Raw genomic sequence first — 12,500 nt, 5'->3', positions numbered from 1 at the left:
AGAATCCTTCTATATGAATCACATGAACCGATATGTGATCAGTTGTTTGATCAGCTGGTTTCATGGCCAGTAGACTCATGAGAAGCATGTTTCAACCATTAAATATTATCAACAGACATCTGACGGGATGCCCAGCCAAACCTCTTTCTTTCTTTTTCACAACATTTCATTATCCAGGAGAATGTGAGTGGATGTCAGGGTGTTATAGTATTATTACAAGGCAGGATTATCATTTCAACAATATAATCCATGAGCCTGATACCATTATGGACTCATAATCCATTATGGGCTCATAACCCTCAGTCCCAACAGGGTTGAATGGTTTCCTTTCCTTATCTCCTTATACTGCTGCCTATAAAAGGGCTGGATACCATTCCGGTTTATTGTCACCCTCAGATAAGTGATGTGACTTGAAGGAAAGGAGACGAGGAAAGGATGCTATCTGAGACGATTGGGACGTGGCCATATGACGTTGCTGATGTCAGTCACAAGATGTGACATCACAGATAGAACACAGAACAGTTCATTCAACCAGAAGGAGGAATAATTTAGTCTGTGTCATCAGGGCTGCGTCCAACATGTCACCCTGTTCCCTATATAGTGCACCACTATTGACAAGGCCTAGGGCTCTATAGAGGGAATAGAGTGCTATTTCAGATGCAGCCTGTTGTGGTAAATGACCAACGACATCCTGTGTTTTTATGTGCCTACTTCCTTTTATTCATAACAATAGGGGGCTGTAGATCCCATGATTTGTACTGCCTATAAAACAATATCAGGGAAAGAAAAATCTCCCCGTCAAGGGGACCATATCAGAGAGTTGATCTTTACTGTAAGTGGAATGACAGCCATTTTAAAAACAAGGACTGTCCGCTGGAGGACTGCCAAGGAGCAGGAGCAGAGTGTGTGTGTGTGAGAGAGAGGTCTTTCATCAAGCCTTTAACTATGAACTGCAGAGGTCTGCTCTCTCAAATTCTCAAGACAATTCAATTCATTGGTGATTGATTGAGTCTGGTCTTTGGCAACTGTAGTGTGTTGTTTGTGTGTGCTTCGATAATCAATATGCCTTACTCTGCTGATCCTCAATAGACTGAATAGACTAGAGTCCTCTCTATCAGAGCAGTATGAGAGTATTAGAGAAAAGCTCTTCTCGGGATAGGCATTAAGAATTTGCATTTATAGCAACTGTATTATAGACACCTATACAATGATAGCATTAGCTACTATATATAGCATTAGCATGTAGCGTTAGCTACTGTATATAGCATTAGCATGTAGCATCAGCTAGTGTATATTCGATTAGCATGTAGCATAAGCTACTGTATATAGCATTACCATGTAGCAATAGCTACAGTATATGCGATTAGCATTACCTTTAGCTGCAATACATAGTGTGAGCATCAAGCTACTATATAAAACATTAGCATAAGCTATAGTATATAGACCTATACAATGATAGTAAGTAGCATTAGCAAGACGCATGTTGCATTAGCTACAGTATATTACAGATACTGGTACAATGATAGCAAGTTGCAATTAGCTACAGTATATATCGCACTGTAGACACCTATTAATACAATGATAGCATCTATGTTCATTGGTGAATTGCATCTTTCAGATTTTTAACACTTGCTTTAGCTACATTAAGCAATACACTATGCATCCGGTTTGTACTGCATTTAATCATTTTAGGGGGATATCATGAAGCGTTACTATTGGTTCCTGGAGGTGGAGGGGTTCCGGAATGGTCCACAGGCAGACCAAATGTGGGTGTGACAACAGTGAATGGAGGAAGAGAAGGCAACGAGCAACGGCGAGAATGAGAGTGGAACGACTAGAGGAACAAAGAAAGAAAGAGAGAGAAGCCATTTTGGACCGGACAAAGAGAGAGAGAGAGACAGACAGAGACAGAAAGCGAGAGAGACAGTGAGACAGAAAGAGAGAGAGACAGCAGAGACAGAGAGAGAGACAGCAGAGACAGAAAGAGAGAGAAGCCATTTTGGACCGGACAAAGAGAGAGAGAGAGAGACAGCAGAGACAGAAAGAGAGAGAGACAGTGAGACAGACAGAGAGAGAGACAGCAGAGACAGCAGAGACAGAAAGAGAGAGAGACAGTGAGACAGACAGAGAGAGAGACAGTGAGACAGACAGAGACAGAACTTTACTTTACTTTGCGAAGCTCCTGTAGAAATCACCAAGGCAACGACAGCGAGAAAGGGTCAGTGACAGCAACAGAGAGAAAGAACAAAAGATGGAGGGATAGGGAGAAAGAGAGGAAGAAATACAGAGACACACTTACAGAGATAGAAAACACAGCTAGAGACAGGAAAGGGGGAAGGGATTTGGAGAAGGAGAAAACACCCATATGAGAGACAGACAGAGAAAATAGGAGAGGAAAGCAAGATGGAGTGCTTTTGGATAGATATAAACCCAAAACCCCTCCCCAACACTCTGACTCCTCCCACCAACTCTGGTTGCTATGACAACAACTGTGATGTCGAAGATGGAATGTTTACATACCTGTTCACAAAAAAATGACACTTACTTATTTCCTTTGATTACCTTAATAAATTGGTAATAGTGCAGATCCATTTCTTTTGATTACATAATACTACTAATAGTGGAGACCTTTCTTTTTTCTTATTACATATACATAGAAAGCCTTACTGAGACTATCTAAACATGACTCAATTTTAACAATTGTAACTAGGTTCTGTTACAAAAGGTGGCGAAGTCTTAAACCTGCCACATGCATTATTACCTATTTACCTGCTATTTACATTACTTACTACATTATTAGTAGTACTACTATTAATACATACAGTGCTACTTACTACTATGAATATTACTAGCACTATATATACTATTATAATTACTTCTACTCACTTACTACCTACACTATTATATTATACCTAGGCTGCAGTCCAAACTCAAAGTAGACAGCCCTCGTCCGTAAACCCTCTGCCCTTGAATGACGTTTTACATCCAAGTGTACCTTAAATGTCCATTGCCCAAGTGAGGGAGAGTGATAATCGGAGAGGCAACGTCCTTGGTGCAAATCTTGAAGTTTAACTTAAAAACAACCAACCTAAAGCTATTAATGTACCTAGTAAGCTAACGTATCCAGCAAGCACTCCTGTCAGGTAGCTAGCTACAGTTACCTATAACTGGCTAGCTAGTTTTATAGTTTGATAATTTATTCCAATAAATTACAGAATTCCCAAAAATATATTTATGAAGCTATCTACGTTTTTTTTAACCCCCTTTTCTCCCCATTTTCGTGGAATCCAATTGGTAGTTACAGTCTTGTCCCATCGCTGAAACCCCTGTACGGACTCTGGAGGTCTGGAGGTCTGAAGGTCGAGAGCCGTGTGTCCTCCGAAACACAAACCAGCCAAGCCGCACTGCTTCTTGACACAATGCCTGCTTAATGTGTCAGAGGAAACACCGTACACCTGGCGACCGTGTCAGCGTGCATTGTGCCTGGCCCGCCACAGAAGTTGCTAGTGTGCAATGGGACAAGAAAATCCCTGCCGGCCAAACCCTCCCCTAACCCGGACGACGCTGAGCCAATTGTGCGCCGCCCCATGGGTCTCCAGGTCGCAGCCGGCTGCGACAGAGGCTGGACTCAAACCAGGATGCAGTGCCGTAGACCACTGCGCCACTCGGGATGCGAGCCATCTACGTTTTATAGGCTCCTCACTACGAGACTAAGCCAATTTGCCAACGATAAAATCCTAATTTTGTCTGACCACCAGAGTTTGACATGTGACTACAGTTTGCATTGAATTGTGGGTCATATCAACCCCACAAGTGATCAAAGTTCTTCACTCGCTCCTCCGAGCTAAAGCGAGGGCTGAGGGGGCAAAGTTCTTCACTCGCTCCTCTGAGCTAAAGCGAGGGCTGAGGGGGCAAAGTTCTTCACTCGCTCCTCCGAGCTAAAGCGAGGGCTGAGGGGCAAAGTTCTTCACTCGCTCCTCTGAGCTAAAGCGAGGGCTGAGGGGGCAAAGTTCTTCACTCACTCCTCCGAGCTAAAGCGAGGGCTGAGGGGCAAAGTTCTTCACTCGCTCCTCTGAGCTAAAGCGAGGGCTGAGGGGGCAAAGTTTGGGAGCTGGACCTCCGCTTAAGATGGCAATCAAACTGCATCCGGTTTCGACGGGGATTCTCCAGAGGGAAAGTGGCGAGGGCTGAGGGGGAGTGTTTGGACTGTAGCCCTACTCTCCTGTTGGAGCCTCAAAGCCATTCATTGATGGTTAGAGGGATCGGTTCGGCCCTCTACGTATCTCTCTATCCCTGTATTCATTCAACAGCAATACTTATCGATCCTACTCAGCAATATATTTAGTCAAATAACTAAACACAATATTCCACTAAGTTCTCTCTAAAGAGGTGGAGAAGTCAGGTGGAAAGTCCCTGAAGCCTTTCTTCACAGTAACGGCTGTATTTATTTAATAGTAAAACTGATCTTATCTCTTAATAACCATCAATTAGCCAGGTCTTAACTGAGACAAACATCTCATTAAATCTACTGTTATCTGATGGGCCCCGCAAGGCACGGACGTACTGTAATACTGTACAACACAGGGCAGGTTAGGCGTGGGATCTAACAAATGTATTTTGGGGTAGTTTTCTGCTCATTGAGAGAGAACAGTAAATATTGTAGACACCGTAGAACAGTGGATACTGTTCATCTACATACGGTAACCATAAAAACAGACACGCGCACGATACATCTTCACACACATGCATACACACACAGGCGTAAGTACGCACGCATACAAACACACACACACAGATTCAAATGCATAGTCAAAGTGGCTCGTAAACATGCAGTTCTCGATCATTGTGACAGTCCAGTGTCATTCAATGACGGTGCCAGAAGCGGATTTGTTGAGTCAAAAACCTTAACTCGACAGTCTTGTCTCCCCCTATGTGAGACTCAACAAATCAAGGCTCCACAGAAACAAGTGGAGCCCTAACCCTGAGCATCAGGGTAGCCCTGAGCAAATGGAGGAAGTGGACAAGAGGAGGAGTAAAGGAGAAGAGGAAGGGAGTGGGATGGGAAGGGTGGAGAGGAGGAGGGTTGAAAGGTTGGGGGAGAGGAGAACAGGCCACCAAGGAGGTAAGGAAGGCAGAGAGGAGAAAAGGAGGAGTAAGGAGAAATATCACAGGAACAAGGAAAGGTGGCGGGAGGAAAGAGAGAAGTAAGGAGGGAGAAAGGAGGGAGGGAAGCATCCTCTTGGAGGGGAGGGAGGGGGACGTCATGCTGGAGAGGGTGCAGTAGGCCAGTGGAGTGATTTTAAACTCGCAGAGAGAGTCAACAAACCTATCAGTCTCCATAGAAACAGCCACGTTGAGGACCACCAACTATAGGCAGTTCAAACTACTGTCATACACTACAAACATACACATCATACATAACAGTATACAGTGGCTTGTGAAAGTATTCACCCCCTTTGACATTTTTCCTATTTTGTTGCCTTACAACCTGGAATTAAAATTGATTTTAGGGGGGGTTTGTATCATTTGATTTACACAACATGACTACCACTTTGAAGATGCAACATTTTCATCGTGAAACAAACACGAAATAAGACAAAAAAACAGAAAACTTGAGCATGCATAACTATTCACCGCCCCAAAGTCAATACTTTGTAGAGCCACCTTTTGCAGATATTACAGCTGCAGGTCTCTTGGGGTATGTCTCTGTAAGCTTGGCACATCTAGCCACTGGGATTTTTGCCCATTCTTCAAGGCAAAACTGCTCCAGCTCCTTCAAGTTGGATGGGTTCCGCTGGTGTACAGCAGTCTTTAAGTCATACCACAGATTCTCAACTGGATTGAGGTCTGGGCTTTCACTATGCCATTCCAAGACATTTAAATGTTTCCCCTTAAACCACTCGTGTTGCTTTATCAGTATGCTTAGGGTCATTGTCCTGCTGGAAGGTGAACCTCCGTCCCAGTCTCAAACCTCTGGAAGACTGAAACAGGTTTCCCTCAAGAATTTCTCTGTATTTACCGCCATCTATCGTTCCTTCAATTCTGATGGGTTTCCCAGTCCCTGCCAATGAAAAACATCCCCACAGCATGATGCTGCCACCACCATGCTTCACGGTGGGGATGGTGTCCTCGGGGTGATGAGCGGTGTTGGGTTTGTGCCAGACATAGTGTTTTCCTTGATGGCCAAAAAGCTCAATTTGTGTCTCATCTGACCAGAGTGCCTTCTTCCATATGTTTGGGGAGTCTCCCACATGCCTTTTGGCAAACAACAAACATGTTTGCTTATTTTTTTCTATAAGCAATAGCTTTTTTCTGGCCACTCTTCCGTGAAGCCCAGCTCTGTGGAGTGTATGGCTTAAAGTGGTCCTATGGATAGATACTCCAATCTCCGCTGTGGAGCTTTGCAGCTCCTTCGGGGTTATCTTTGGTCTCTTTGTTGCCTCTCTGATTAATGCCCTCCTTGCCTGGTCCATGAGTTTTGGTGGGTGGCCCTCTCTTGGCAGGTTTGTTGTGGTGCCATATTCCTTCCATTTGTTAATAATAGATTTAATGGTGTTAGAAGTTTCTGATGTTTTTTTATAACCCAACCCTTATCTGTACCTCTCCACAACTTTGTCCCTGACCTGTTTGGAGAGCTCCTTGGTCTTCATGGTGCCACTTGCTTGGTGGTGCCCCTTGCTTAGTGGTGTTGCAGACTCTGGAGCCTTTCAGAACAGGTGTATATATTCTGAGATCATGTGACAGATCAAGTGACACTTAGATTGCACACAGGTGAACTTTATTTAACTAATTATGTGACTTCTGAAGGTAATTGGTTGCACCAGATCTTATTTAGGGGCTTCATAGCAAAGGGGGTGAATACATATGCACACACCACTTTTCCGATTTTGTTTTTGTTGAATTTTTTTGAAACAAGTAATTTTTTGAATTTCACTTGACCAATTTGGACTATTTTGTGTATGTCCATTACATGAAATCCAAATAAAAATACATTTAAATTACAGGGTGTAATGCAACAAAATAGGAAAAACACCAAGGGGATGAATACTTTTGCAAGGCACTGGATATGTATTGATCAATGCTGTGCATATATACACCCTTGTATGTACACCTTCCTCAGTCCTTGTGGTCTCCTAGCGTTGTACTTGTCACACTCTTTCAATGCACATGTACAATTACTGCATGTTACATCATCAATCAAGTTACCCTAGCGACCTTGTTATTGTCACATTCATGCTACATGAACAATCTAGTAACCATAGCAACCTGCAGCTGTCCAGAAACACAAAAGGTCACCTTGGTAGCACCATAGAGATCCAATTAAATTACTAGAGGGGCCATGTCATAAATCCTCAAAGGTCCAGAATGGGGTGAAAATGGAAGCAATATTGGACAGGGAGAACTTCAAACCAGTCTAATTGGAATGACTGGCAGTAGATTCCTGATTTTACTTATGTGGGCATGTGATATATCAGAAATTGTGTAATATAATTATCGTCAACCTAAAATATTGTCATATGATTACAAAGATAGTTTATATACAAATTGTCTGTATTAATAGCCAGTTTTGTAAAGTACTTAAGTGAAAATAGTTTTTTGGGGTATTTGTACTTGACTTTTTATATTTTTGACAACTTCACTACATTTCTTATTTTTTAACCCCCTTTTTCTCCCCAATTACGTGGTATCCAATTGTTAGTCGTTACTGTCTTGTCTCATCTCTACAACTCCCAGCACGGACTCGGGAGAGGCGAAGTTCGAGAGCCATGCGTCCTCCGAAACAACAGCGCGCATCCAACCCGGAAGCCAGCCGCACCAATGTGTCGAAGGAAACACCATACACCTAGGGACCTGGTCAGCGTGCACTGCACCCGGCCCGCCACAGGAGTCGCTAGTGCGCGATGAGACAAGGATATCCCTGCCGGCCAAACCCTCCCTAACCCGGACGACGCTAGGCCAATTGTGCGCCGCCCCATGGGCCTCCCGGTTGCGGCCGGCTGCGACAGAGTCTGGACTCAAACCCAGAGTCTCTGGTGGCACAACTTCACTACATTTCTAAATAAAATAATGCACTTTTCTAGCCATACATTTTCCCTGACACGCAAAATTACAGGAAAATGGTCCAATTTACACACTTATCAAGAGAACATCCCTGGTCATCCCTACTGCCTCTGATCTGGCGGACTCACTAAACACAAATGCTTTGTTGGTAAATGATGTCTATCAATAATTAAAACATTTTTGAACATTGTGCAGTCTGGTTTGCAACCTCTTAAAAATATGTATGTTTACACAACTTGTTTTATTGATTTTCCACCATTTCATGTCAGAAGACAGCAATCTAGCGATCCAGACCTTCCTAGGACCATTGGGGCGGCAGATAGCCTAGTGGTTAGAGCGTTGGTTAGAGCGTAATCCCCGAGCCGACAAGGTAAATTCTGTCATTCTGTTCCCAGGCCATCATTGAAAATAAGAATTTGCTCTTAACTAACTTGCCAAGTTAAATAAAGGTAAAAAAAAAAAAAAATGGTCCTGTCAAATAAACTTGTATTGGACTCCCTCTGGTGGTCAGCAGTAACATCAATTTATATCACTGCAACGTAACCTTCCTAGCACTATGATAAATAATGGGACCTACACACTTCCTTTAACCTAAAGTAAGTAAAAAAATATATATATCTGTGGAAGTTAAATCAAAATGCCCTTTACATAGCCCTCCTCCCGTTGTCTATAGGAGGAATGCACACTGTTTCAATGGCCCAAAAGTTTAGACAATCCCACATTTGACAGATTTTGACTCTCACTAATGTCATGATATGTTTGGTAAGGTAATAAAGAAGGTGAAATATTTTGGGTAGCTGTTCCTAAAACAGACTATAACTATATACTATACTATATTATAACGTATGCAAAGGCTTATTCATTCACAATGTCATTTAATTGATCATCATCTTTGAATATGTTTTATTATACTTTTATTGTACTAGATCATTTGGGTCAAAAAGTGTTTTCTTCTCAGACATTATTAAACAATTCCAGGTGAAAGCTACTACACACTATACTACACCACTATACTACACACTATACTACACCACTATACTACACACTATACTACACCACTATACTACACACTATACTACACCACTATACTACACACTATACTACACCACTATGCTACACACTATACTACACCACTATACTACACACTATACTACACCACCATAATACACCACTATACTACACACTATACTACACCACTATACTACACACTATACTACGTACTATACTACACCACTATACTACACACTATACTACACCACTATACCACACCACTATACTACACCACTATACCACACCACTATACTACACCACTATACTACACACTATGCTACACCACTATACTACACACTATACTACATACTATACTACACACTATACTACACCACTATACTACACACTACACTACGCCACTATACTACACACTATACAACACCACTATACTACACACTATACTACACACTATACTACACCACTATACTGCACACCATACTACACACTATACTACACACTATACTACACACTATACTACACCACTATACTACACCACTATACTACACCACTATACTACGTCACCATACTACACACTATACTACACACTATACTACACCACTATACTACATACTACACACTATACTACATCACTATACTACACACTATACTACACCACTATACTACACACTATACTACACCACTATACTGCACACTGTACTACACACTATACCACACACTATACTACACCACTATACTACACACTATACTACACCACTATACTACACACTATACTACACACTATACTACACACTATACTACACCACTATACTACACACTATACTACACCACTATACTACACACTATACTACACACTATACTACACACTATACTACACACTATACTACACCACTATACTACACACTATACTACACACTATACTACACACTATACTACACACTATACTACACACTATACTACACCACTATACTACACACTATACTACACCACTATACTACACACTATACTACACACTATACTACACACTATACTACACACTATACTACACACTATACTACACACTATACTACACCACTATACTACACCACTATACTACACACTATACTACATTAATAAAATATTGCCCTCTTGCTAGGTTGATGACTAAAGCCATAGCAAAACAGCTGTCAGCAAAACGGCTGGTTTTGATATAAGGAATTTGAAATTATTTATACTTTCACTTTTGATACTTTAGTATATTTTTGCAATTACATTTACTTTATGATACTTAAGTATATTTATACTGGGTGACTTTCACATTCACTTGAGTCATTTTCTATTAAGGCATCTTAACTTTTACTCAAGTGTGACAATTGGTAACTTTTTCCACGTCTGTAAATAGCCTCTAAAATATATGTAAACAGACCATTAATGTCTCAATTTGTGTTTTCTTGGAATGCTGTGAGTGCAATTATATGATACAATCAGTACTTGTTGCATTTACAACTTGTCTAAGTCCTATCATCAACTGATTTCAGTGTATGGCTGTGGGTTGACTGCATTGTTTGAAAGGAATGTTGGCATATTGGCAGTTTATTTGAATAATTATTGGAATCATTCCTCTAAAACTGTCTGGCTAGCTAGCTGACAAACACAGTGCAGATACATTCTTTGAATTCATTATTTTACACAATATCTTATCACAATGCCCTGACCAAAATGGCTGACCTTTATCCCATCATAAGAAGGTTCATGACCATTCTAGTATTCTAATTCCTAATTCTATGTGTAGCACAGATCAAAACATTGGTCACATTCTGCATCATAGAATGTTAGTGACATCTCAATCCAACATTGCCGTGAAGACACAAGGACACGTTCAGCTTCTTCCTCTTGTTACATCATCAACACTGTCAGCACCTCATCGTAACACATCCCAGCCAGGTTTGTGTGATGTCATCATGTAATCCATGTGAGTACCGGTGCAGGCATGCCATTGGAGCTGAGGAGGATGTACACACACACACTCTTTCATTCTTTCCTTCTCTCTCTCCTTCCTCCATCCAGGCACATATATCCATATACAACTGTCGATATGCAGACAATATCTCGAGATAAAAAATCATTCCACCCTCAGTGACCTGCCCCAAACATTCACCCCTCTCCTCCCTCCTTCCCTTTCTCGGCTCCCCCAGGCTCCCCCAGGCCGTGCAGAGGATAATAAATAGTAAAATACCTGCTCTTCTGGTGGATGAGTGGAGTGATTACCGGTGACCATTAACGGGTGTGTGAGGTGTGTGAGTGTGTGAGGTGTGTGTGTGAGGTGTGTGAGGTGTGTGAGTGTGCGTGTGTGAGGTGTGTGATGTAACGGGAGGACAGGGCAAGGTGTGTGCCTCGCAGCTCTGAACCAGAACGACCTGGGCACTAGAGGGTTACCGGGTGCCTGGGGAACCCTCAGCCTCACACAGCGTAAGGGGACAGGGGCGCTCTCAGGAGGTTTGGGGGAGAGGGTGGGAGGGTGGGAGGGAGAGGATGATTGGGTGCAGTTGAAGGCTGGGAGATGTGGAGAAAGTTGGGGGAGGGATTAGGTGGTCGGGTGATTGGGTAGGGGTGCATTTAGTGGGGTTTGGGGAGTTGGGAGGTTTTTGGGGGAAGGCAGGTTGGAGGGGGATGCAACAGTGAGCTAGGTTGGGGAGGGAGGTGGGAGGCAGGGGTTAGATGCAAGTAGTTGGGTGGGAGGGCAGCTGAGGGCTAGGTTTGGGAAGGTGGTGGTGGGGAAGTGTTGGAGTGAGTCGTGTAAGGTAAACTGGAGGAATCATTAGTAAGATGGCCGGCTGACTTGTGGCTGGTTGAGAGGAGTGTAAAGAGTGAAATGTGCAGATGTGATGATGAATGAAAGACATGGAAAAGGCAGATGTAGACTAGAGAGTTGAGTCTCATAGTGAGAGTGTGGATGAGACACAAAGACACAGAGATGGAGAGGCCGCTTAGGACGGAGAGAGAGATGGGTAGAGAGAGAGAGAGAAAGAGGTCAGGCCCGTGCTGTGTGACTAGTCAGAGAAATAATCAACAAACAATCAACAAAAACAATGACAAGAAAGAGAGACACACAGACAGTGTTAGGCCAGGAAACAGAGCAACAGGCACAGAGGAAACGAGAGATGGAGGGATGAGAAAGAGAGACACACAGACAGTGTTAGGCCAGGAAACAGAGCAACAGGCACAGAGGAAACGAGAGATGGAGGGATGAGAAAGAGAGACACACAGACAGCAACAGGTGTTAGGCCAGGCCAGGAAACAGAGCAACAGGCACAGAGGAAACGAGAGATGGAGGGATGAGAAAGAGAGACACACAGACAGTGTTAGGCCAGGAAACAGAGCAACAGGCACAGAGGAAACGAGAGATGGAGGGATGAGAAAGAGAGACACACAGACAGTGTTAGGCCAGGAAA

At 42.8% G+C, this 12,500-nt stretch overlaps 1 protein-coding gene across 1 annotated transcript in view; it reads right to left on the bottom strand.

Annotated features, from left to right (window-relative positions):
- The window catches only part of cacna1ab (calcium channel, voltage-dependent, P/Q type, alpha 1A subunit, b), a 137,780-nt gene that overhangs the window by 66,055 nt on the left and 59,225 nt on the right, over nucleotides 1–12,500 (bottom strand). The window contains exon 26 of the mRNA XM_042305507.1: nucleotides 11,457–11,465. Within this exon, the coding sequence (XP_042161441.1) occupies nucleotides 11,457–11,465 (9 nt within the window). The remainder of the gene's footprint in view (nucleotides 1–11,456; nucleotides 11,466–12,500) is intronic.

This window comes from Oncorhynchus tshawytscha, linkage group LG02, assembly GCF_018296145.1.
Source record: "Oncorhynchus tshawytscha isolate Ot180627B linkage group LG02, Otsh_v2.0, whole genome shotgun sequence".
Lineage (NCBI taxonomy): Eukaryota > Metazoa > Chordata > Actinopteri > Salmoniformes > Salmonidae > Oncorhynchus > Oncorhynchus tshawytscha.
This window is presented reverse-complemented; position numbering and strand designations above follow the sequence as displayed.